Source organism: Schistocerca nitens, chromosome 4 (genome assembly GCF_023898315.1).
Source record: "Schistocerca nitens isolate TAMUIC-IGC-003100 chromosome 4, iqSchNite1.1, whole genome shotgun sequence".
Taxonomy (NCBI): Eukaryota; Metazoa; Arthropoda; class Insecta; order Orthoptera; family Acrididae; genus Schistocerca; species Schistocerca nitens.
The window spans coordinates 919,951,077-919,975,807 of record NC_064617.1 but is presented as its reverse complement, the minus strand read 5'-3'; the positions used below and the strand labels follow the sequence as shown (position 1 = coordinate 919,975,807).

General features: G+C 42.7%; 1 protein-coding gene across 1 annotated transcript in view; it reads left to right on the top strand.

Moving 5' to 3' along the window:
- Positions 1 to 7,895: 7,895 nt before the first annotated feature.
- LOC126252218 (orcokinin peptides type A-like) overlaps positions 7,896 to 24,731 on the top strand; it is a 416,558-nt gene continuing 399,722 nt past the window's right edge. The window contains exon 1 of the mRNA XM_049953089.1: positions 7,896 to 8,013. Coding sequence (XP_049809046.1) covers positions 7,936 to 8,013 — 78 coding nt within the window. The 5' untranslated portion in view covers positions 7,896 to 7,935. The remainder of the gene's footprint in view (positions 8,014 to 24,731) is intronic.

Below are 24,731 nucleotides of genomic sequence, written 5' to 3'. Positions count from 1 at the left end.
GTAAATGCTTGTCTTTAAAGGTTGCCGAGGAATTAATTCAAATTTTTCCTTAATATGGTTTTTAGCCGAAAATGGTAAATGCTTGCCTTTTAAAGAATTTTCTTTGTTGATCTGAAATATTATTCGGGCCTTTAGCCGAGATGATATTTTAATTTTTCTTAAGTAATGCCTTCAGCTGTTCTTGTGCCTTAAAAGGAATTATTTAGGATATTTTAATTTTACTTAAGTAAGACCTTAAGCCATTTCTCTAAGTCCTTGTGTTTTAAAAGGAATTATTTAATCCTTGTTATTGATAAGTTTCTTCGGCCCTCAGCCGTGAACTGATCCTTGTTGTTTTAAAGAGAAAACCTGATCCACTGTCCTGCCTAACCAGATTTCACTATACATAAAACGAAATGGTGCCACTGATGACTGAGAAGCCCCTTCGGGGGAAGTTCGGTCATATTGGGCGACTTCCGGGTCGGTGATGGTTAGATAATGATGAGGACAAACGGCACAACACCCAGTCCACGAGCGGGGAAAATTCCCAAGCCGGCTGGAAATCGAACCCAGGCCCGCTGCATGGTAAGCATTCGCGTTACCCCTCAGCTAAGCAGGCAGACATAGCTATGCATAAATATGAAGCTGTAGTAAACGATGCTTCGAAACGGATCGTTACATACCTTCTCTCTGCCATTTTATACATGTTCGCATTAGAGCTTTTTCTTCAGGTAAGTTTACAGTTCTGTCTTAGGTCTAGAACAGAAAACCACAAAATTTCAGTGCAACCTACGCTGACGATGTTCTGTAAGTATAGTATTAAGAATCCCCCAAAGCGTGTATTGTCATATAACAATACGATTAGGATAGTACTGCAAATTTCAGCATACACTAGCCTCATTTAATGCACATCGGAAGAGACTCAAACAATGATCCTCCGAATTGGTAGCCACAGGTCACTAGCAGATGGAACCTGGACATACACCTACAGAAACAACCGCTTTACATGGCACAGTGTGACTGGAATGACAAATTGCGAGTTATGTAGGCAATTTTTCGTGGCTGCAACCAGAAAAATGTGGAAAGCGTTTTCAGAACGTTTCTTGTACACGATCACTGTCCACGGCGACGTAGGATGCCGGCTGGTGACGTTGCGGGCACGCGACGCGGTAACAGAAGTTTGTAAGCGGAGCAGACGCGGATGAAGGATCGCCCTAGCAATGCGAATGGGGAAATCCACTAACATAAACGACTTTGAGAAATGGCAGATTATTATTACGCAGAGCCTATGAACTAGTATCTCGAAAACGGCGAAGCTGGTGCGATGCTCACTTAGTACTGTCGGGAGAATCTACGAAAAGAGGTAGAAGGACAGCGAAACTACAACTAGGCGCTAAATGATTGGACGTCCACAACTCTTCACAGAACGTGGCGTTCGGAGAAGCCTGCGAAGTAGGACATAGCGTAATCTGCGGCATCTCTGCCGAAAGAGCGTAGTGCTGGTGCACGCACAAGTATTTTGGAGCGCGCTGTTCATCGTACATTGTTGAACATGGAGCTCCGCGGCCGACCATCCCTACGTGTTCGCATGTTGACCCAACGACATCGTCTATTAGGACTGCTTGCATCTCTTCATGCTTTATGTCTCTCCCAACGGCGATATCGTCTTTCAGCAGTATAATTGTCCATGTCTCGGAATCAGAACCGTGCTAAAATTGCTTGAGTGAACTCACGTTGATGTCTCGGCCACCAAATTTGCCTAATGTAAATCCTATGGAACCCATCTGGATTGCTATCGTGCGCCATCAGCGCGTACGCAATTCAGCAACCCCTTATTTACGCGAATTACAAGAGCTGTGCATAGACATTTAACGCCACATATCCTACAAAACCTACCAAAAACTATCGGATCGATGATACGCGGAGCCGGCCGCTGTGGCCGAGCGGTTCTAGGCGCTTCAGTCCGGAACCGCGCTGCTGGCTGCTGTGGTCTCAGGTTCGAATCCTGTCTCGGGCATGGATGTGTCTGATGTCCTTAAGTTAGTTAGGTTTAAGTAGTTCTAAGTCTAGGTGACCGATGACCTCCGATGCTAAGTCCCATAGTGCTTAGAGCCGTTTGAACCATTTTGATACGCGGAATAACTTCAAAAATGGTTCAAATAGCTCTAAGCACATTGGGACTTAACATCCGAGGTCTTTAGTCCCCTTAGAACTACGTGAACCTAACTAACCTAAGAACGTCACACACATCCATGCCCGAGGCAGGATTCGAGCCTGCAACCGTAGGAGCAGCGCGGTTCCGGACTGAAGCGCCTAGAACCACTCCGCCGCAGCGGCCGGCGCGGAATATGTGATTTATTTTGTTTAAAAGACGGACAAACAAGCTGTTAAGCAGGTGGTCATAATACTTTGGCTCATTGTTTTACACTAGCGAAATTCCAACTTCTCGCGACAATATATCCAACATCACTACACAACCCAAAGTGTTTCATCGACAGCCCTATGGTTCATTTGAGCACTCTTTATTTTCAAGCTCCTATATAATAACAAGGCCACACCCTTCATACATGGGAGCTTGGGTATGCAGCGTGTAGACCTGCTTTGAAATATATCTCAACAGCTTCTTCAAGAAACTAACGAAAAACTGGTTTACAATAACCGAAATGTTATTCCGAAGATACCACCCAGCTGTTTCAAAGTCCCCAATGAACCCTCAGATGCAAGTCGCTAACTTTGAAAGCATCAGTCAATCTCCCATAAGAACACTGTTAGTGAGGGTATAGATTTGACACATGGTTAAAAATTTATTGTGTCTTCTTTCACAAGAACTCTAAAAGGGGCATGAAAGAATTTTTTTTATTTTCCTTTATTAAAAGCAAATACCTCTATATTCCAAGCAACAGTCGTGGAAATAATCAGAAGATGCGTGATTGATTTCTTACTTCGTTCCAACGAGTAACTCATTTACCAGGCGACTCTTAATCGTTGCTGATATAATTTTAGGACTAATTCCATGAGGAAATTTCAACAAAAGCGAACATAGCTTGAACCGATGAAGGCATAAATAGGTGAGAGTGAGGAAGGTCTGCAGGGTGTGGAAGGAAGCCATCATTAAAAAAGGTTCACTTGGTAAGAGCTTACGACGACGATTGAAATCGCCGTCCGATTTGAATCCATCCAGATTTAGGTTTTCGGTGATTTGCGCTTGAGGAAACTGTTGGGATGAATGATTCCTTTGAAAGGGCGCGGCCTGTTCCCTTCCTCACCCTTTTCTAAGCTGAGCTTGTGCCCCGTTTCTAATGACGTAGCTTTCGACAGGACATTAAACACTAATTTTCTTTCCTTTCCTTTTGGTGAGATCTTAGCACACCAAAGATAACGTTCTGGTTACGAATCTCGGTTCGATAATCATTTTAAATCTGCCAGGAAGGTTGAAAAACAGCAAAATTTCCGCAGAATGGTGGAAGATTCATTGAAAAAGATTATCTGCCCTATGAGAAAACTATTTCTCAGCAGTCTCCTTTATTTCAGCAGGAGCTAGTCTAGTAAGATATGCAGAAGACCTTCCGTGAGCTTGGGAGTAGGAGGTATTCACAGAAGTGATGCTGTGGCGGCACATCATAAGTCATTTCTGGATAGCTTACTTGGTAAGGCCCATGTCTGTTTTGTTAGAAACTCTGTGCAAATTCTTATCAATGCTTCTTATCTTAAGTACACCAATGTATACATTAGCGCATATGACAGTTGGACAGACAAACTGTGCTACATGTTAGGTAAATTGCATTGCCATATTGTGTGTCGCACAACTGGAAACACATTGAAGCGTCGCTGTCAATTTACAGGGTGTCCCAAAATAATGTAGACACTCTTAGAAACTGAGTTCCACCTTAATTAAAGCAGAGAAAAATGAAAAGTTTTTGGTATCGTATATATTAATGTGTAATTTCATGTGACGCATGCTCAAAAAGATCACCTTAATCTTCAGTATATTGTCAAAAACTACTTAGAATAGAGCCACAAAGCAATTCTATTGTTTCTCATGGAATAGCACCATACGTTTCCTCTATTTTCTCTCTTATGTCATACAGGGTTTGTTGTTTTGCAGTGTACACTATCCGTGACAGGTTCCAAATGATGAAGACTAAAGGCGTCAAATCCAATCCTGAGCTACTTGTATCACTCCCACTTCGTCCCACCCATCTCGAAGGGAATGTGCGACTGAGAAATTCCCTCACATCAACTTAAAAGTGAGGTGGCTCCTCATCCTAATCCCCATTGTAAAAAATGTCAGTAAGATCTGGAGTTGCCACGTGCAACATTCCTAGGTAACAATCGCTTGTGACACTCTCTTCGAAGACGTACGGCCCGATTAATCCTCTCGACGACAAACCACACCAGACTGATACTCAAAAAATCAAATGTGTGTGAAATCTTATGGGACTTAACTGCTAAGGTCATCAGTCCCTAAGCTTACACACTACTTAACCTAAATTATCCTAAGGACAAACACACATACCCATGACCGAGGGAGGACTCGAACCTCCGCCGGGATCAGCCGCATAGTCCATGACTGCAGCGCCTAGACCGCTCGGCTAATCCCGCGCGGCAGACTGATACTCCTGATAGATGAACATCCTTTCTTCAGTTACGTATGGCTTTTCCTTTGCCCGGTACACCCAATTATGGGAGTTAATTGTTCCATTAAATTTAAAGATTTCTTTTACCTGACCAAACAATTAGATCTTGGAATGGTTCATCTTCGTCACACATATTATTGAACCAGTCACAAAATTCAAATAGCCTGTTGGGCTCATCCTTCTTCAGAGCTTGGAGAAGTGTTGGAACGTAAGGCTTCCATCTATGAGTCCGAAAAATGCTGTAAACATTGGTTTTTCTGATGCCTGTATGTCGAGTGCATCATCTCACAGACACTTGTGGCGAATATTTAAATCTAAGTATGCACTCACAGTTATTAGTATTTCAGTAAGCACTACGATTGAAAGCCTTGGTTGTACAAGCGTATAAATGACGGGATTCTATTTTTACCGTAGTTCCCGCTTACGTTTGGAAAGTCAGTACTTCTGGTTACCCCCTTCCCCCTCTCAGTTTCTGTCGTGTCGTACTAAACTTTCTGTGGTTTAACGATTCTATCTATTGAGTCTCGAACCGTTTCGGATTTCTTATCGACAACAGGTAGAGTAACATGTGAAAGTACAAATTTAACTGACAAGCGACTGAAAATAATCATGTGTTAAGCATAAACTGTCAACTCTAGAACTCCTTGTCATTCTCGAGACTCTTAGTTTTCATACTACCATCTTCTCCGACAGTTAACAATTAAATTTTGAATGTATTTGGAGTTGGGAAACCGTGATCCGTTTACATCCCTCCTTACCCCTACTTCCCTCTGAAGTCCCCCACTCTTTCTTCCCTTCGAAACGCACCTGCCTCAAGATGGTGCTTCAAAAATTTTGGAAGTTTCGTGTCAGGTAATGTGAGACAGCAAGCAGCAATGTAGAGGGAAGCCAAATGACGGCGTAAGAGTACAAAGGGGTTGGTGATTGATCTGGAGATAACTGTCATCAGTGTGGGATCCGTACCAGGTCGGGTTGACGGAGGAGATAGACGAGATCCAAAGAAGAGCGGCGCGTTTCGTCACAGGGTTATTTGGTAAGCGTGATAGCGTTACGGAGATGTTTAGCAAACTCAAGTGGCAGGCTCTGCAAGAGAGGCGCTCTGCATCGCGGTGTAGCTTGCTGTCCAGGTTCCGAGAGGGTGCGATTCTGGATGAGGTATCGAATATATTGCTTCCCCCTACTTATACCTCCCGAGGAGGTCACGAATGTAAAACTAGAGAGATTCGAGCGCGCACGGAGGCTTTCCGGCAGTCGTTCTTCCCGCGAACCATACGCGACTGAAACAGGAAAGGGAGCTAAGCCGTGTATCGATTCGTGCTACAACTTGTGTTTGGATTGCAGTGGTTTTCCTTTCTTCCCCTGACATGTTTGTTTTGTATGTTGTCTGTCATTAAGTGGCTGCTTGGTTGTCTTTTCCCTCTGCTATCGATATCTGCGTTTTGCTTCCGGGAAACTGCTATGGAGGAAGTGAGATCGTTGATCGGTGGTAACCTCGTGTGGTGGCGCGGAAGTAGAGTGTGTTGGACACGGGAGGGCGGTGTGGCTCTCCTGCGCGAAGCAGGAGTGGTCGGTTGCACCGAGTCGCCACGTGATGTATGTCGGTTGTGAGTAACGAGTGGGTCGAGTTGACGGAAGAGCTCCCCGCGTGTAGGTTGTATACAGAATCGCCCCACGAGTAGTTGCTGTTCATTTCGCCTTGGTGGGACGTTAACAAGCTTCTTTAAATCCTCCGTTTCAACACTGGAGTTTAAAAGGAGACACCTAACATGAAGGAGCGGTCACTACCCGTCAACGTTGCAGAGAAGACGTGAACTCCGGTGACAGAGCGTGTTGTCGCGTGACCGTGGTGTGTTGGGTACGCTGGCGACGCGTGCCCGATCGGATGTGTGGATCCTTGACATCGGAGGTCGTGTACTGCCTGTTCGAGCATAATTGCAAGTTAAGTTCGTGGAAGCTTTAATCATTAAGTAATAATTTTGCGTAACCAGCGTCTCTTCTGCCTTGTGGCCTCCGGCGACCGGGTTTACTGTGCCTGGCACCGGTTCAATTGAAGACAGTGATCTTTCCTCCTCCTCTCGCTACTGCCCGATGGGAGGTGTAGCTTTGGGCAGTTTGTTTCGCTATTCTGTAGTGGTTTATGAGTAAATTCATGCTTCTTGTTGGTTGATCATGTGGTCGCTCATTCATGACTGTCTGGTGTATTGTTTCCTTGCACGAGGTTAGCTCCAATTCTGTCAGCAAGTTAAGCCATCTTATAACAAGTTTTCGCAGGCTAAAAGTCGGTGCAGTGACCAGCCTGAGAGTGGGAATTGTGTTTATGGGCGTATTTAAATTGGTCACTATTCTGTCTAGCCCGAGCATCCCTGAGTGGGTGATTTGTGGCCGACTTACACGGATCCGTCATATCTATTATGTTCTAATGTTATTTTCCGGACACTTTTGTTTAAAAAATTTTTAAATTCCTCCAAGTTTGTAAATTTCTTTTGTCATTAATCGTGTGTTTGCTGAGACCTGTTTAATTTTTTTTAATGGCGGTATTGGTAGCTTCACTACCTCACTGTACCTTATTAACGAAGTTCTGTGTTACTTTAGTGGCCTGTTTACTAATGCTCTTCAAATTTTTTTTAAATTGTTGTATTGCTATAAATTGCTTTGATTGGCGTTAGCGGCGTGTTTTAAAACGTAGTTTATTGCCGTACTCCTAGCTTCTGTCTTTTTTAAAAAAAAATTACTGTTGTATTGCTATATATTATTTGATTGCCGTTAGCGGCGTGTTTTGAAAGGTTGTTTATTGCCGTACTGCTAGTTTCTGTAAGATACGAATAAAACATTCGTGAAAATCTCAACTCGACAGTAAACTGCTAGAAATTTAGCCCCGTTTCCCAACTTGTGGTGTGGCTTGTAGTAACCGTAACCACTGTGTGAGGAGGTAAAGACAGTGGCAAGTAAAGTGGCCTCCGCCACACACCGCTGGGGGGCTTGCGGAGTATAAATGTAGATGTAGGTGAACTGTCAAGAAACGTCAGTGTTACGTAGTTTGAACTAATTTGTCGCCTGTTTGAAGAAGACTGCAGTGCCTGTTAGGAGGTACGCAAAGCGGAAACGGTCCTCCGGAGCGCTGGGGCCGGCGCCGGCGCCGCTATATACGGTGGCAGCGTCGCGGCGCGGCTGAGGCAGTGGGTGGGGGATGGAGTGAGGGTGGGGGGCGCAGGCGCGGTCCCGCCCCCCGGCTCGCGGCGCGGATATAAAGCGGCGGCGGCGTCGCCAGCGCCCCACCAGCCGCAGCACTCAGCAGCCAGCAGCAGCAACCAGCAGCAGCATGCAGACCGCCACACTCCTGGTTGCCGCCTTGGCCGCAGCTGCCGTCGCCCTCGCCGGCGCCGTGCCAGCTCCGCAGGTAAGGCGGCCGCCGCGCAGGGCTGCCTACGCCGCAGGCGCACGGCAACACGATTTCTCCGAGCGTCTCCCAATTTCCCAGCGCAGAAAGCCACGACCTTATTAGCAGTAAACAATAAAGACTTTTAGTGCTGAGGGAAAAATATAAAATCTTTTTCAGCGACATTTTCGTAAAATATAGACAACCTCACCCCACAAACGTATTATTAATGCAAATCACGGCGCATCTCGAGCCCTGAAGACCCATCTTAAGGAGCTTAACATTCATACTCTCATTACCCCTACACAGTAATTCCCAAAGACCTATTATTTGTGTAGACTTACAGTAGAGCCAACGTTTCACTGTAAAAACACAAATTTACAACTTACATTAGATCCTCCTTCATAATTTCCCAACACAAATTTAAAGTGGATTGTCCACCACACATTATCGTTTTCTACACTATTGTAAATTGTAAAAAAGTGCCTTTTACTGTGTAAATTATGTGATATGCATTTCTGCACAATTGCTGACTAATTAAGACCAATGGGAACTTCTACGTAAGTATGAGGACAGTACAGTACGAAAAAAATATAATAGTATTCAGGCCCCAAAATGATCGTGGTTTGAAAATAAACCACTTTCGTCACTGACAGCTTACGTCCTTTCCTTTATATTGTTCGAAAATAAATCAACCACAGCACCAGCAATAACCACCATCGATCAAATTAAACAACTTCACGTTTGAATTAAACTTTAACTGCAATTTCCACTATAACAGCTTCGATCGTTGGACTACTTCGTTTACGTCATAAGCAATTAATAAGCAAGCCTTTGGATGCTACCTGTTTCAGTCGATCTCATAATCGCGATCTTTTCTTTATGGAGGGTACCACACCGTGAATTTGTTAAAGGACAATGTCATGATCCCATTATCGCTGTTGCTTAATCGTAAGTATTTATGATAATCAGTATATCTGCATTCAGGATATCTCGGTCGCAATGGTAAACGTCAGACATCAGGATAGGAATGACTCTATTGCTCATATGACGCCTTTCGTAATTTATCCATCATCACATATTCAGCAGCGTTTGCTGCACAGAGATACGGCGTTTCAAGTTGTACTTGAAACAAACATTCGCAGACTGCGGTCTAGTCAGCCTGAATGCAGAACTACTGATTATTATAATAATGCATCCTGCATGACTTGATGTCACACTTAAATTAATAAGTAGCTACTTTATTACGTTTCGCACGATTGCCCGATTTCAGCATTGGAGGACATTCCCAACCGCCTCAGTATCGCCAGCATGTCATACCTACAACATATTGTAATGTATCCGACTATAAGCAGCGGACATACTAGTTCCTAAAGCGAGAACGTGCATGAGATAGTCGGATACATTGTGATGTGTTGATTTATAGCACCTGACGATGACAGGTAACGTAGATGGCCAATCGTCCGAAAGATTATAAACAAAATACTTGTTAATCACGCAACAGCCGAGGTGGAACCATGGCACTGTCCTTTATCTGATGATTATGAAAGAATGTAACAATTTCTGTAACTATGTCACCATTACCAACATGACATCTACAAGAAAAATAAAATTGTAATAAACGGTTATTAGACATTATCGTCAAAAGAATAAAATGCGTTTATAAGCTTGTTTAATCTTACTACAATGTTTATTTTTATGTTCGTTGCTGTTCTGCAGGAAGCAAAGATTTCATATCTGCGCTCACATCAAAGAAATTTAATCATCTTCTGCTCTTCATAAGTATATCATCCGATAGTTAAACATAATTGAAGCGATGGAATACAACAATAATACAACAATAATACAAATACAAAGATCGTAACGATACGTACGGTTTGCTAAATTGCTGCGGTAATATCAGATACCACTGTTTTTCTTACGGCACGAATAATTATGTACGCTAGAAGATGTTAACATTATTTTACGTTGGCGTAGGAACGAAAGATTTCACTCGAATTTACAGCAGTGGTGACCGGAATTAAACTGACAAAGGAAAAAATTTTGTCCTTTAAAGTGCTGAAAAATGACTGTGAACCCTGCTGAAAAAAAAGAACTTTTGCAGTTCCAGATAATTTGTCAAACACTGCATATCCTCGCTTCGTAACTATACCCTGACGACTACCCAAAATGTCCACTTACGGCGTTTTAGATTTAAGGTTGGTAAGTGCAACATTCATAGTTATTTAAATCAGCTAATGTTTCCACGACATCAACGCTGCTCTTTTACCAGACTACGTTTTCCAGGAGTGTAGCACGCAGTTCCGACAAAACTAAAACCATAAATGCAACTGCAGCCAGAAACAATCATAATGAATGTGAAATAACATTCAGTCAAATCATTATTGAATAAGTACGTAAACGAAGTCTCGCAACAGCCGTTTATTTATCTTTAGGACCGTCTAAGTCGTTCTTATTCTGCTTAAGCTTAACTGGATAGCCATCTACCTCCTCCCTACCACGATTCTTTATTATCTAAAACTGTTTATTTCTATAATATCTACATCTTCTCTATTCCTACAATTGACACCAAAATATTTTTTTCACATATTTGCAAATTCTCAACTATATAAATCCAGTAGAATACTGTTCACCATCAAATAAATAAGTTCGAAGAAAGAAAGTACTTAAAATTTAGCCACTTGCAATACTTCCTTGGATATCACAGACGTCCTTACAATTAGGCGTTCTTAGTAAGAGCTGGAGAGCTGTGAAACTGCAACCGCTGAATTCGCAGGTTTTATAGAGCTGCGTACCGATGAATTAGCGTAGTTAGAAACTTCTGCGTCTGTTGTGAAAATATCTCCATTCGTTAACGCGATGCTCACAAAGAGATGTGCGTAACAGTTACTGCGGTGGTCTTCACAGTTGTGTACAACTGCGTATAAGGTTATTTTGATCTCTGAAATAGGTTATCGCTGTCTTCCATGAAACAAGGTTTTTATTAATTGTGGATAGAATGATCCTGCCTATCTAAAAATTTCATTGTGGCGTTGTTAAGATCAGGTCTGAGAAAGGAATACAAATGCATTTAGAGTTATGACGTACAGTAAGGACCTGTCGTCATGTAACGATTCTTCTTGATCACTACCAAGGAACAAAACACTTAAGGTTTTCTTACCGTTAATCTTTTAGAAATCCACCATACAACTCTGACAGAAAGAACAAGTAGTCCACGAAACACAGTATACAGCTGTTAAAGTATCATTTTTAAAACTTTCTATCTACTAACTGTCATCGAAGAACATCCCAAAATTTCCTGTTAGCGTTATTAAGCCGTGTCGTGTGAGAAACCTTCAATTTACGTTTATCTGATAGATAATTTACTGCCAAATAGATTCCTGTAACGATTCCAAGCATTTGGAACTTTTTCAATTCCTGGACCTGTGCCCTCCTACCGGATAAACTTCTCACATTGTGATTGTGGGTGTCGTGTAACCCCTTTATATGGCTGGTAACCATTCGGCAAAACTGCTAGTTCTAAGTCTCCGGTGACATAATAGTCTCAGAGACAATCGGTTAGTAACATCCATCAGAGCAATGAGTTAGCGGTCGTTTTTAATGCCTGGGATGTCGTTCGAAGTCATCAGAGAACCTGGAACCATAGAAATGAGGAACTGACCTCCGAGTAACCTACAAGTACCACGTTTTGAATTCTCGCTAGCATGCCAGAATACAGAAGCACGTTGGGGCGCGCCTCAGATTCTGAGGGCATCACCTGGACGTCGACTGCCGGTTCTGTGACAGTTTATTTTGTCACAGTTGACTCTCAATGGGCAATGTTTCGCTACTGCTTCTACTTGCAATGTGTTTGTACCGATCTTACGCACGACTACTTGTCGCAAGTTTTATATTTATCGACCATATGCTGGTCGCTTGTACTCATCTACATTAATTACAGCATGAAAATGGAATGACAGCCGGAATTTGCAAATTCTGCGAAATAAACACACTTCCAGTCGCAGGACGAATTTCTGTCATTTAAGAAATTTTATAACACTGTGGTGCAAGGAAAGTAATCCTTACTTTCGATATTCCTGATGTCCACACATTACTGACATCGTCGTAGTAGTTGTTTTTGTCTTTTTGTTCAGTCTGATGACTGGTTTGATGCAGCTCTCCATGCTATTCTATCCTGAGCAAGCCTGTTTATCTCTGCACATCTATTGCAACCTATGTGTCTTTGAACCTGCTTTCTATAGTCAAGTCTTGGTCTCTCTATACAATTTCTTCTTCCATTATCAAACTGACTACGCTTACGCTTCAAGCCGTGACCTACATCTACATCTACATCCATACTCCGCAAGCCACCTAACGGTGTGTGGCGGAGGGTACCTTGAGTACCTCTATAGGTTCTCCATTCTATTCCAGTCTCGTATTGTTCGTGGAAAGGATTGTCGGTATGCCTCTGTGTGGGCTCTAATCTCTCTGATTTTATCCTCATGGTCTCTTCGCGAGATATACGTAGGAGGGAGCAATATACTGCTTGACTCCTTGGTGAGGGTATGTTCCCGAAACTTCAACAAAAGACCGTACCGAGCTACTGAGCGTCTCTCCTGCAGAGTCTTCCACTGGAGTTTATCTATCATCTCCGTAACGCTTTCGCGATTACTAAATGATCCTGTAACGAAGCGCGCTGCTCTCCGTTGGATCTTCTCTATCTCTTCTATCAACCCTATCTGGTTCGGATCCCACACTGTTGAGCAGTATTCAAGCAGTGGGCGAACAAGTGTACTGTAACCTACTTCCTTTGTTTTCGGATTGCATTTCCTTAGGATTCTTCCAATGAATCTCAGTATGGCATCTGCTTTACCGACGATCAACTTTATATGATCATTCCATTTTAAATCACTCCTAATGCGTACTCCCAGATAATTTATGGAATTAACTGCTTCCAGTTGCTGACCTGCTATTTTTTAGCTAAATGATAAGGGATCTATCTTTCTATGTATTCGCAGCACATTACACTTGTCTACATTGAGATTCAATTGCCATTCCCTGCACCATGCATCAATTCGCTGCAGATCCTCCTGCATTTCAGTAAAATTTTCCACTGTTACAACCTCTCGATATACCACACCATCATCCGCAAAAAGCCTCAGTGAACTATCGATGTTATCCACAAGGTCATTTATGTATATTGTGAATAGCATCGGTCCTACGACACCTATTATCCGATTTATTCTTTTAGTCAAGCTTTGCCACAAATTTTTCTCTCCAATTGGATTAAATCCCTCCTCATTACTTATTCGATATATCCAACCCCTTCTTTTAGTTAAGTTGTGACTAAATCTCTTTTCTATCCATTACGATTCAGTCTCTGCTCATTATTTATTCGATCTACCCGTGTTAACTTCAACATTCTTCTGTAGCACCAGTTTTAAAAGCTTCTATTCTCTTGTCTAAACTGCTGCCTCCCACGTATCACATCCGTTCAAGACCACACTACAGACAAATACTTTCTCAAAAGATTTCCTAACATTAAAATTTATATTTCATGTTAACAAATTTATCTTTTTCAGAAACGCTTTTTCTCCTACTGCCAGTGTGTATTTTACAACCTCCATCATCTATCCTACTTATATTGCTCCCCAAGAAGCAAAATTCATCTTCTAATTTGTCTCACTTCCTATTCTAATGCCCTCAGTATCACCTGATTTAATTCGACTACATTCCAGTAACCTTGTTTCTGTATTGTTGATTACCAACTTATAACCTCTTTTCATTACACTATCAATTCCGTTACACTGTCCCTTCAAGTCATTTGCCGTCTCCGACAGAATTACAGTGTCATAGACACACCTCCAGGTTCTTATTTCTTCACCTGAACTTTAACTCACTTCCAAAATTTCTCCTTGTCTTCCTTTATTTATTGCTCAATGTCCAGAATGATTAACACCGTGGAGAGGCTACTATCCTGCCTCACTGCCGTCTCAACCAGTGGCATCCTCTCGTGCCCCTCAACTCTTACAACTGTAGCTGGTTGTAGATAACTTTTTGCTCCCTGTATTTTATCCTTCAGAATCTAAGAGTACATTCCAGTCAACATTGTCAAAAGCATTCTCCAAATTTGCAAATGCTATAAACAAATGTTTGCCTTCCTTCAGTCCTAGATAAGTAAAGTGCGCGTCATTTATGACGGCGACCGAGTTTAGGTTCGTTCTGCGCATCTGACGTCACAAAACAGAGTCAGCCAATGAACAGAGAACGACGCTGCCAGAGCTCGACTGCAGTGCAGAGCATGGACGAGTGTCTTCAGTTTTAGAAACGTTCAGTCATAAATAAAGTAATTGAACAAAAGCAATGTCTTGATAGCAGACTTTCTTTTATAGAAAGTTTGGAAAAAGCATTCTTTATACCAACTGCTTCATATTCTATTAATAAATTAAACCAAACAAGCAATAAGCCTCCTAATTCAGGCGATAGCAAGGAAAGGTGTTTGTATCATTCTCACTAACCTCTTTTTCGCTATAAAGATCAGCGGTAATTGTTTATTTCCTATTGTACTTCGACGAAACATGATTAATTCAGTCATACCAACAGTGTTTGTCGGTATTTTGCGTCCTAGTTTAATCCTAGGATGCATGGTGCCGAAAACACACATGAATGCATATGCAGGGCCTCCAAGGCCCTGCCCTAATTTAAAATTTTCCTCTTTTCATATAATCATTCTTTGAAGTTAAATTTATTTCTGTCAAATTTATTGTCATAGCGAAAGATTCCTAAGATACAGTAACAGGATCTGGTGGGCCTGATTAACATTTTATTAACTTTTTTAAAAACTCTAAGAGTGAAAATTTTTATTAGTTACACCTATTTACATACAACATATACAAATAATTTTATTAATTCACTTATAAGTTGCAGTTTACGTTTTATAACATTTATTACAACCAATTTCTTCAATTAAAACATACTCATTATTCACAATATTATGTATATAGGCAATATTTTGACAAAAAGTTATTATTCATTGTTCACATAAAATTGCATTTTTTAGTACGAAAAGTTGCAGGAGGCTCTAATTTCCAAATCGTTCCATTCCGACTAATGTATGTGTGGTCTTCTATACCTTTTTGTGGTGGTTCTTCATTTTCAGACTCTGATGAAGTAATATTATCGGAAGGGCTGTCATCTAACTCAATATTCATATCTGCAGGTTCATTGGCTGATTCTTTACTACTTGCATCTTCAAAACCATTTCCTTCCTCGCAAGAATCATCTTCTTCAAACCACTGAGCCACGACACTTTCAAAATTAGCTGCATTTGCACGTACTGATTCTCTTACTTTGCGTGTCAAAGCCATAGCAAAAGGCGTGTCTCTCGAACAGCAACTTGTGCAGCACTAAATGAGTCATACTCGCAACAATATGGGCCTTGCAGCAACAAACAAACTACAGTAACAATGAGGCAGACAAGAGCAGCACAGGATAACAATACTACGCAATAAAAAACCATATGATAGCAAAAAGATCAATAATAGACCGACATTGCCAATAAGTGAAATTAATGTGTATTATTTAGTTATACTATTACTACTACAGCTACTGCTGCTGTTGGCACTCCTGTTGCTGGAAATACCACTACAGTTATTGTTAAATTAATAACTGCTCCCAAACAAATGTTGAAGACAATATAGGCTAAAGAACATTTATAAATGTTTGAGGGCTTCTGAAGCCCTGCTTACGCATTCATGGTGTATGGGTAAACGTATTGAATTATACAAAAAACTTAAAAAGGTATCTCGTTCAGACTTGATAGAAGGAATGTCACATTCTTAGTGGAAGAGTACTGGAAATCAGTTTGAAATCAAACAAAAAATTGTAGAATTATTTTAAAAAGGAAGACATACAAGGGCCTCGGAGGCCCTGTATATGCATCCTAGGGTTAAAGTCCTTCGGGAGATGTATTGAATGCCAAGCTGCGTTAGCATAATGGTTAAAGTGTTTGAATGATAAGCGAAAGGTTCTAAGTTCAAATTTTGTTCGGCGCTTAATATTTTCTTTATTTGAAAACAATATCGAAGTGTCTTACTTCATGAATTTTATTCGTTTGAATGTAATTTTTTGAAATTTCTAGTGGCAACTAAAATCGACCATACGGAAAGTATACGCTATTGACTTTTACCTCTGCAAACTCTTCAAAATTTCGTGCAATGGGTTACTACATCTAATGCTGCACAGTAACTGCGTTGAACATCGAAACAAAGTTAAGTCATTTATGGGGGGAAGGTATCTGTCAAGAAGATGTGTAAAAATCAAATTTTTGGGCCAAATAGTTTTTGTGAAATCGAATGATAAAGTGTGTCAAAGCAGTCGAAACACCATGTGTCTGCACAGGCGAGCAGTGCAATGATGACAAAATCGCGCACATAGCGGAATGCCGGGACCACGACTCTGTAGCAGCGAAAGGGTTAATGCAGCCGTGGTGGCTTTACTTCATAAACGGCGCGCTCCCCCCTAAACGTAAGTTTGCGAACTATACTATGGCGCTGCTTCTCTTGGCGCGTACAACTGGCAACGCAGCAATCTCCCGTGTCTGGGCGGGCATGAGCGAACCGCCAAGATAAAAGAATTGAACTATAGTAGGGGTAAGATCATGTATCGTTCGTGCGTAGTATTTCATCTCTCGTGTTAAAATAGATGATATGCTTATATATGCCACTGGCTTTCCTAATCTAAAGTCTATAATATTCCTTTCTGTTAGTTGCAACTTGACTTCCCTGAACGTTACTATGTTGTCAAATACTACAAAAATCTTCTTCGGTGTCTTCATTTTGCGGTCAACAAGTTTCTTCTTAATCGATTATTTACTTATGAAAGTGTAGACTTTACCACAGGTGCAATGAATACAGTAAACACCTGATGTGACAACGGAATAACGTTTTTCTGTTGGTGACCTGAAGAACTGATCCAACTTTTCAATGGGGTCTAAGATAGTTCTAACTGCTTATTCCATGCTCCCGAGCAAAAGCCTTCATCTTCATGACTAAAACAACGATTAAGTCGAGACGTGTCGATTAGCAAACAATGTGAGGACTAGGAGAAACGGAAAACTCAACGGCGATCTATCACGTTTTAATTGTGCACGCAGTAAAAATGAGTTAGGCTGGAGTCCCACCTAACACAAAGAAATACCTCACAAAATAAAGGAAAGTTATTGAAATAAGAAAGCGTAGCAACCGCCTTAATAGAGAGGAGGAAACAGTCCGAACTGATGCTACATGGATTCCACCACCGATGAAAACAGTGGCAACTAAATTGATATGCAGGGCGGCTACGGACGGCACTGAAGCCAACCAATCAGAGAGGCTCTAAGCGAGGCATTCAGAAAATGTAAAATCGGGCAGACACGTTGTGGAGCCGAAAATGTAATCACCAGTTTGAGTGTACACCAGCAGAGCAATCAGTATAGCAATACCCTGAAAAAGCCAGACACGCGCACCGGCGGAGCGTCGTCTAGAACAAATGTTAGTAACTACGCCCATTATGTCCGTGAATGAACAACCAGGTGAATTTTACAAAAGAAGGCAAAGAGTGCCTGAGTAATTTTATCAGCTCTCATAGTGTTTCGTGCGCTATGAGGTAACAGCGAATGAAGTTGATGCCGACGGGTGGGTGAGGAGTTAGCGAGGCATCAGACATATTAGTTCAGTGGGTTTCGTTTGTAGCAGGTCACCTGATGGCTTTGATACAAGTATAACCCGCAGTCCGCTGTAGAGAGTACACTATCCATTTTCATCCTTAATCTATTCGCGTACTGCGTGGGCGTAAATTGACTGTCTTCATGTCTCTGAACAGGCCCTAATCTCTTTTATTGGCTCTGAGCACTATGGGACTCAACTTCTGAGGTCATTAGTCCCACAGAACTTAGAACTAGTTAAACCTAACTAACCTAAGGACATCACACACATCCATGCCCGCGGCAGGATTCGAACCTGCAACCGTAGCGGTCTCGCGGTTCCAGACTGCAGCGCCTAGAACCGCACGGCCACTTCGGCCGGCTCTTTTATTCTCATTATCCATACACGAGATAGAAGCTACGCTGTGGTAACATATTGACGTACAGTCGTATTTGAATACGGGTTTTATAAATATACTGCGAGAACTATGTCAGTTTTCTTCCAAGAATTTCAATTTAAGCACCTCGAGGTATTTGCGCAACACTTTCGTGCAGGGCTATATCGATCTGTTACGATCCTCGCAGAACTTCTCTGACTTTGTTCGGACTCTGTTGTCATACCCCCTTGATAAGGTCTCCAACCAACTGGTACAATATTCCAGAATTGGTCGCACAAGTGTCTTGCATGGGATTTATTTTAATTTGCACCACTGTTTCCCAGAATCTTTACAACAAAAACTGAGCATTATATTCGCCTTCCCTAACGGTGACTTGGCGTGATCCATTTCATAACGCTCATTAATATTACCCCTAAATACCTTTACGGTGTGACGTTCTCAAAATGTCCACTACTAAACTTGCAAAAACATACTGCATGGTTCTTTCTCTTTGTTGTAGGCCTTATCGTGACGGTTCAATCCCGCGTCCGGCCATCCTGACTTAGGTTTACAGTGATTTCCCTAAATCGCTCCAGGCAAATGCCGGGATGGTTCCTCTGAAAGGGCACGGCCGACTTCCTTCCCCGTCCTTCCCTGATCCGACGAGAGCGATGACCTCGCAGTTTGGTCTCTTCCCACAAACAACCCAACCAACCTTATCTTGAGGGCTACTATCACTACACCAATACACCAAGTGGAAACTTAGCCCAAGTCTTCCTACAGTTCTGTACGACTGTCAAACGACAACGAATTCCTGTAGACAACTGCATCCGCAGCGAATTATGTTATTGGGCTGCTGATCCTGTATGATAAACTCTTCACCTGTATTTGAAGCATTAGAGATCTTATTACGCTTCCAAGGGCACGCACTATACTATTTTCGTTTCCGTGGAACACTCACCGTCCATTATAATGTACTGGGCAGCAAACATAGTTCTAATGACATTAATAGTTTTACGTGACATCCTGCAGGAAGGAAATCACGGGAAAACCTCGTTCCTTTTCCAACTCTCGCGTTTATGTCGTCGCCCAGAGAGAGAGAGAGAGCTGACATTAGCGAGCCGACGCAGCAGAATTTGTCGACTACATTCGACAAGAAAACATCCAGTCTTACGGCAGGCATATCTGTGTATCTTTGCATCACTATTACCGTCTTATTTTCATTCACATACATAGAGAAGAGTTTGCACGCAGCACTAAGTGTTAAATTCTGCGAATAAAAGGTTGCTTACAAAGTAAGTATTCACGATAGCGCTTCGTCCTGAGTATCGAAGTGAGTAGTTTCCCGTCAGCCGTGGTACGTACACTATGTGATCAAAAGTATCCGGACACCCCCAAAAACATATTAGGTGCATTGTGCTGCCACCTATTGCCAGGTACTCCATATGAGCGACCTCAGTAGTCATTAGACATCGTGAGAGAGCACAATGGGGCGCTCCGCGGAACTCACTGACTTCAAACGTGGTCAGTGAGGTGATTGGCTGTCATTTGTGTCACACGTCTGTACAAGAGATTTCTCACTCCCAAACATCGCTAGGTCCACTGTTTCCGGTGTGATGGTGAAGTAGAAACGTGAAGGGAGACGTACAGCACAAAAGCGCACAGGCTGACGTCGTCTGTTGACTGACAAGAGACCGCCGACAGTTGAAGAGGGTCGTAATGTGTAATAGGCAGACATCTATCCAGACCATCACACAGGAATTCCAGACTGCATCAGGATCCACTGCAGGTATTATGACAGCTAGGCGAGAGGTGAGAAAACTTGGATTTCATGGTCGAGCGGCTGCTCATAAGCCACACATGACGCCGGTAAATGCCAAATGACGCCTCTCTTGATGTAAAGGGGTGTAAACATTGGACGATAGAACAGTGCAGAAACGTTGTGTGAAGTGACCAATCACGGTACACAACTCGGCTCTGAGCACTATGAGACTTAACTTCTGAGGTCATCAGTTCCCTAGAACTTAGAACTACTTAAACCTAACAGACCTAAGGACAGCACACACATCCATGCCCGAGGCAGGATTCGTACCTGCTACCGTAGCGGTCTCGCGGTTCCAGACTGAAGCGCCTAGAACCGCTCGGCCACCCCAGCCGGTACACAACTTGGCGACCTGATGGTAGAGTGTGGGTGTGACAAGTGCCCAGTGAACGTCATCTGCCAGCATGTATAGTACCTAACAGTAAGATTCGGAGGCGGTGGTGTTTTTGGTATGGTCGTGTTTTTCATGGAGGGGGCTTGCACACCTTGTTGGTTTGCGTGGCACCATCACAGCACAGGCCTACATTGATGTTTTAAGCATCTATTTGATTCCCACTGTCGAAGAGCAATTCGGGGATGGCGATTGCATGTTTCACCACGGTCGAGCACCTACTCATAATGAAAGGCCTGTTGGGGAGTGATTACACGACAATAACATCTCTGTAATGGACTAGCCTGCACAGAGTCTTGACCTGAGTCCTATAGAACACCTTTGGGATGTTTTGGAACGTCGACATCGTGCCAGGCCTCTCCGACCGACATCGATACCTCTCCTCAGTGCAACACTCCGTGAAGAATGGGATGCCTTTCCCCAAGAAACCTTCCAGCACCTGATCGATCGTATGGCTGCGAGAGTGTAAGCTGTCATCAAGGCTAAGGGTGGGCCAAACCATATCGAATTCCAGAATTACCGATGGAGGGCGCCACGAACTTGTAAGTCATTCTCAGCCAGGTGTCCGGGTACTTTTGATCATATAATGTGTGTGGATACCCAAGTTTGTTTCACTGAATGCAAATTTGAGAAGCAACGAAAATTTAGTAAACAAGGTAGGGACCTGTATACAGCCTACTATTCTGCTTAAAACTTTCCCATGATGGCAGATGTTTTCCAGCACCTGCTAGAAAACAAACTTTTGACTTTTGAAAATCTCCAGCAGGAAGCATCATTTCGCGGAAGAGTGCTATTAACGGGAGCGGGATGTGACCAATAAAAATTTCTGCATTCTGCTGCAGAGGTTAATTAGCTCAAAGGCACGGTCGCTAAAACAATTTCCTGGAGTAGCTGCGAGTTCACGAAGTCGGGAGTCGCTTAACAGCCCTTATGGGTGTAAGAGGCAAGTGGTGCGCCCTGTGAGACAAAGGCGATACATTAAAAGTACTGCACCGAACAAGTAGGGAATGAGTGATTTTTAGTGATCGACGAAGTTTGTCTACCTGTATGGACGGCTTAAGAAGAGATCACTAGAAAGTTTCCGTTGTCGACGTGTAATTGCTTATTGATTTTACAGTTTCATGGGTGAGTTATAGTTTAGTAAGCGAGCATGTGCTAGATAAGAACAGGACTCAGAGCATGAGGCCATTGCTTGCTGGAGGAACAAACAGTTTTTGCGAAGTCCGATTAAACCCAATAAATTTCATGGTTTTACTGCAGAAATTTAAACTGTGATGTTTTTTGTGTGACTTTTCCTTTTTGACTCTGCACTGCTCTCGTGCTTTGCTTTGGAGATGTTGTCGGCGGGAGGTGATAATAAATCGACTGGCTCGTTGTGTACGTTTTTCAGTGTAGTGGGCAGATCTAGGTGTCTTCCTGAAACTAATAACAGTGCTACAAGGCAACTAACTACCTAACTAACTTTGTTAGTGAATCCTGGCCGCAGCAACCAAGGGGCCTTCGCGCGATGCACCGAAGCACCGAGTGAGAGACGTAATTAATGTTTCAAAGTGTGTTATGAGTCTAACGTTCATACACAAGAAATCTCAGCTCAAATGAATACTTAGGTGGATAAATCCACGAGTTTCATGGATATAGTTGTAGGTGGACCGATAAGGTAAGAAATGAGGGGGTTCTGCGCAGAATCTGAGAGGAAAGGAATACGTGGAAAACACTGACAAGGAGAAGGAACAATACGGTATGACATCTGTTAAGACATGAGGGAATGACTTCCATGGTTCCAGAGTGAGCTGTAGAGGAAGACAGAGACTGCAACACATCCAGCAAATAATTGAGGACGCATGTTGTCAGCGTTACTCGGAGATGAAGTTGGCACGGGAAAGGAATTCGTGACTCAAAAAAAAGTTGTATTCCACGCTTTCGGGCTGTCGTCTCTTCTGTAAATGCTAAAATGCCGGACCACGACTTAGCTCCAAGCTCGTTGTTTGTCAAGTTGCCAATAAATAAATTTACATGGAAAATATTGTGTAACGTGTTTGTGTATTACTCACTCGCAACCACAATCAAGTGACACCGGCCGTGTATGAAACATTATACAGGGTGATTCAAGTGCCCTGCCACTGTCATTTAAGCCGGTCGCTGTAGAAGAGCGGTTCTAGGTGCTTCAGTCCGGAACCGCGCTGCTGCTACGGTCGCAGGTTCGAATCCTGCCCCGGGCATGGATGTGTTGAAACGTCCCCTTAGAAAAATTTATGAATTACTGTGCTGATAAACCTCTTACATTATTTGCTTTTCAAACAGCTGAGCAAAACTGAACGTACTCAAACATTCACTAAAATGACACACAATATTTTTAGCTCAACGCAATCTGACTTTCAGTAATCGCTACAAAGAATGGCCCTGACTAACATTAACCTATACCTTTCACAAATCACTTACCTCACAAAAATCTTCGTTACTCGAACTACTGCAATTCAGCGAGCGCCACTACTGCCAGCTAAATAAAAGATTCAAACTACTGAAGGCACAGTTAGCAAAAGAAAGATTTTGATAGAGAACAAAGAATGTATTTACCTTAATAGTGTTCAAAAGACATAATATATATAGCAGTTCATGACATCCATTCTTACAAATTTACTGTCTCTGTCCAGATAATCTGCCATCTCACTTCCCCACATCCACCACTGCTGGCGCCTCACCTCCAACTGCGCAACGCTACGAGCTGTTAACATCCAACAGCCCAACACTACAATGGCAGACAACAATGCAAACTAGCCACAGACTGCACACAGCACAGCCAGTGATTTTCATACAGAGCGCTACGTGGCGTTACCAATAAAAAAACCTAAACAGCCTACTTACAGTGTGTGATGTCCTTAGGTTAGTTAGGTTCAAGTAGTTCTAAGTCTAGGGGACTGATGACCTCATATGTTAAGTCCCATAGTGCTTACAGCCATTTGAACCATCTGAACTGTCATTTATGCAACACTCAATGCCATATCTCACCACGCCCGAGATTTTCATATTCTGCCGCTCGCTAAGCGAAAACTATCGGTCATACAGACAAAATTATTCATGTGCTTAATTTTGTACTGGGATCCCTTTTTGCCGGAGGCCACGATAGTCGAGTTATTCAAGAATCTCTTTCAATTGTGACCTTCAAAAGCTCTTCATTCCTCACTGGTTTTAATTTCTAGTATGTTGTTCGTGGCACTCCGTACTACCACTGTACAAAAATTTCCGACTACGCGAATTATTCACGATATTCGACCTTTCCTGGTCTCTTGATTGGATGCCCTGTTATACCACCAGCACAGACAGCTATTTCGTTAACATTAGGAATGTTAACGTACCTGTGAGAGTAATGGAAAAAAAAATCTGTAAACGTTACGCTAGAACCAATCACATTAACATTTCGGTCCAAACTTAAGCGGTACAAGCACAGTAGTTCCGCAGTCAGAAGGCCTGATGAATACAATGATGTAATTGTTTAATTAATATACGAAGACAGTAACTAGTTCTCAAAAGAACAGTTACTGTTGATGACCGTGCAGCTTTTCCCTGGAATAAATGATGACTAACTGACATCAGCTGCCGACAGGTGTTGTTGTTATACCTCGATGTGGACAGCTGAAAATGTGTGCCCCGACCGTGACTCTAACCCGGGATCTCCTGCTTACATGGCAGATGCTCTATCCATCTGAGCCACCGAGGGATAAGTCCCTGCAGTCGCACTATTCATCTGTGTCCTCGGTGGCTCAGATGGATAGAGCGTCTGCCATGTAAGCAGGAGATCCCGGGTTAGAGTCCCGGTCGGGGCACACATTTTCAGCAGTCCACATCGAGGTATAACAACAACACCTGTCGGCAGCTGAGGTTGTCAGTTAGTCATCATTTATTCCAGGGAAAAGCTGCACGGTCATAAACAGTAACTGTTCTTTCGAGAACTAGTTACTGTCTTCGTATATATAGTTAAAGGCTACCCAGCCATTGACCTTCGTCTGTGCGAATGCGCACAGGTTGCCCAAACTCTTACGGGAATCGCCAAAGCGTGCGCGAGTAATGAGTGGGTGGGCAAATGTCTATAAGGTACAGTACGTATGTAGAATTGTTGACAGTTGGGAATGTGAGTCTCACGGGAAGCGTGCAAGGGATAAGTCCCTGCAGTCGCACTATTCATCTGTCCTCGGTGGCTCAGATGGATAGAGCGTCTGCCATGTAAGCAGGAGATCCCGGGTTCGAGTGCCGGTCGGGGCACACATTTTCAGCTGTCCACATCGAGGTATAACAACAACACCCGTCGGCAGCTCAGGTTGTCAGTTAGTCATCATTTGTTTAATTTATGCTGTTAAGTCTCTAAACAGTTAGGTAAAATTTATACAAACGTCAATTTTACAATTTGTAAGTGCTCCATTAAACCGGTGGAGTAATAAGGTAAGTCAACGAAGAGCAAAAATAGTCGAACATCGGGAATAGATCGTGTAGTCG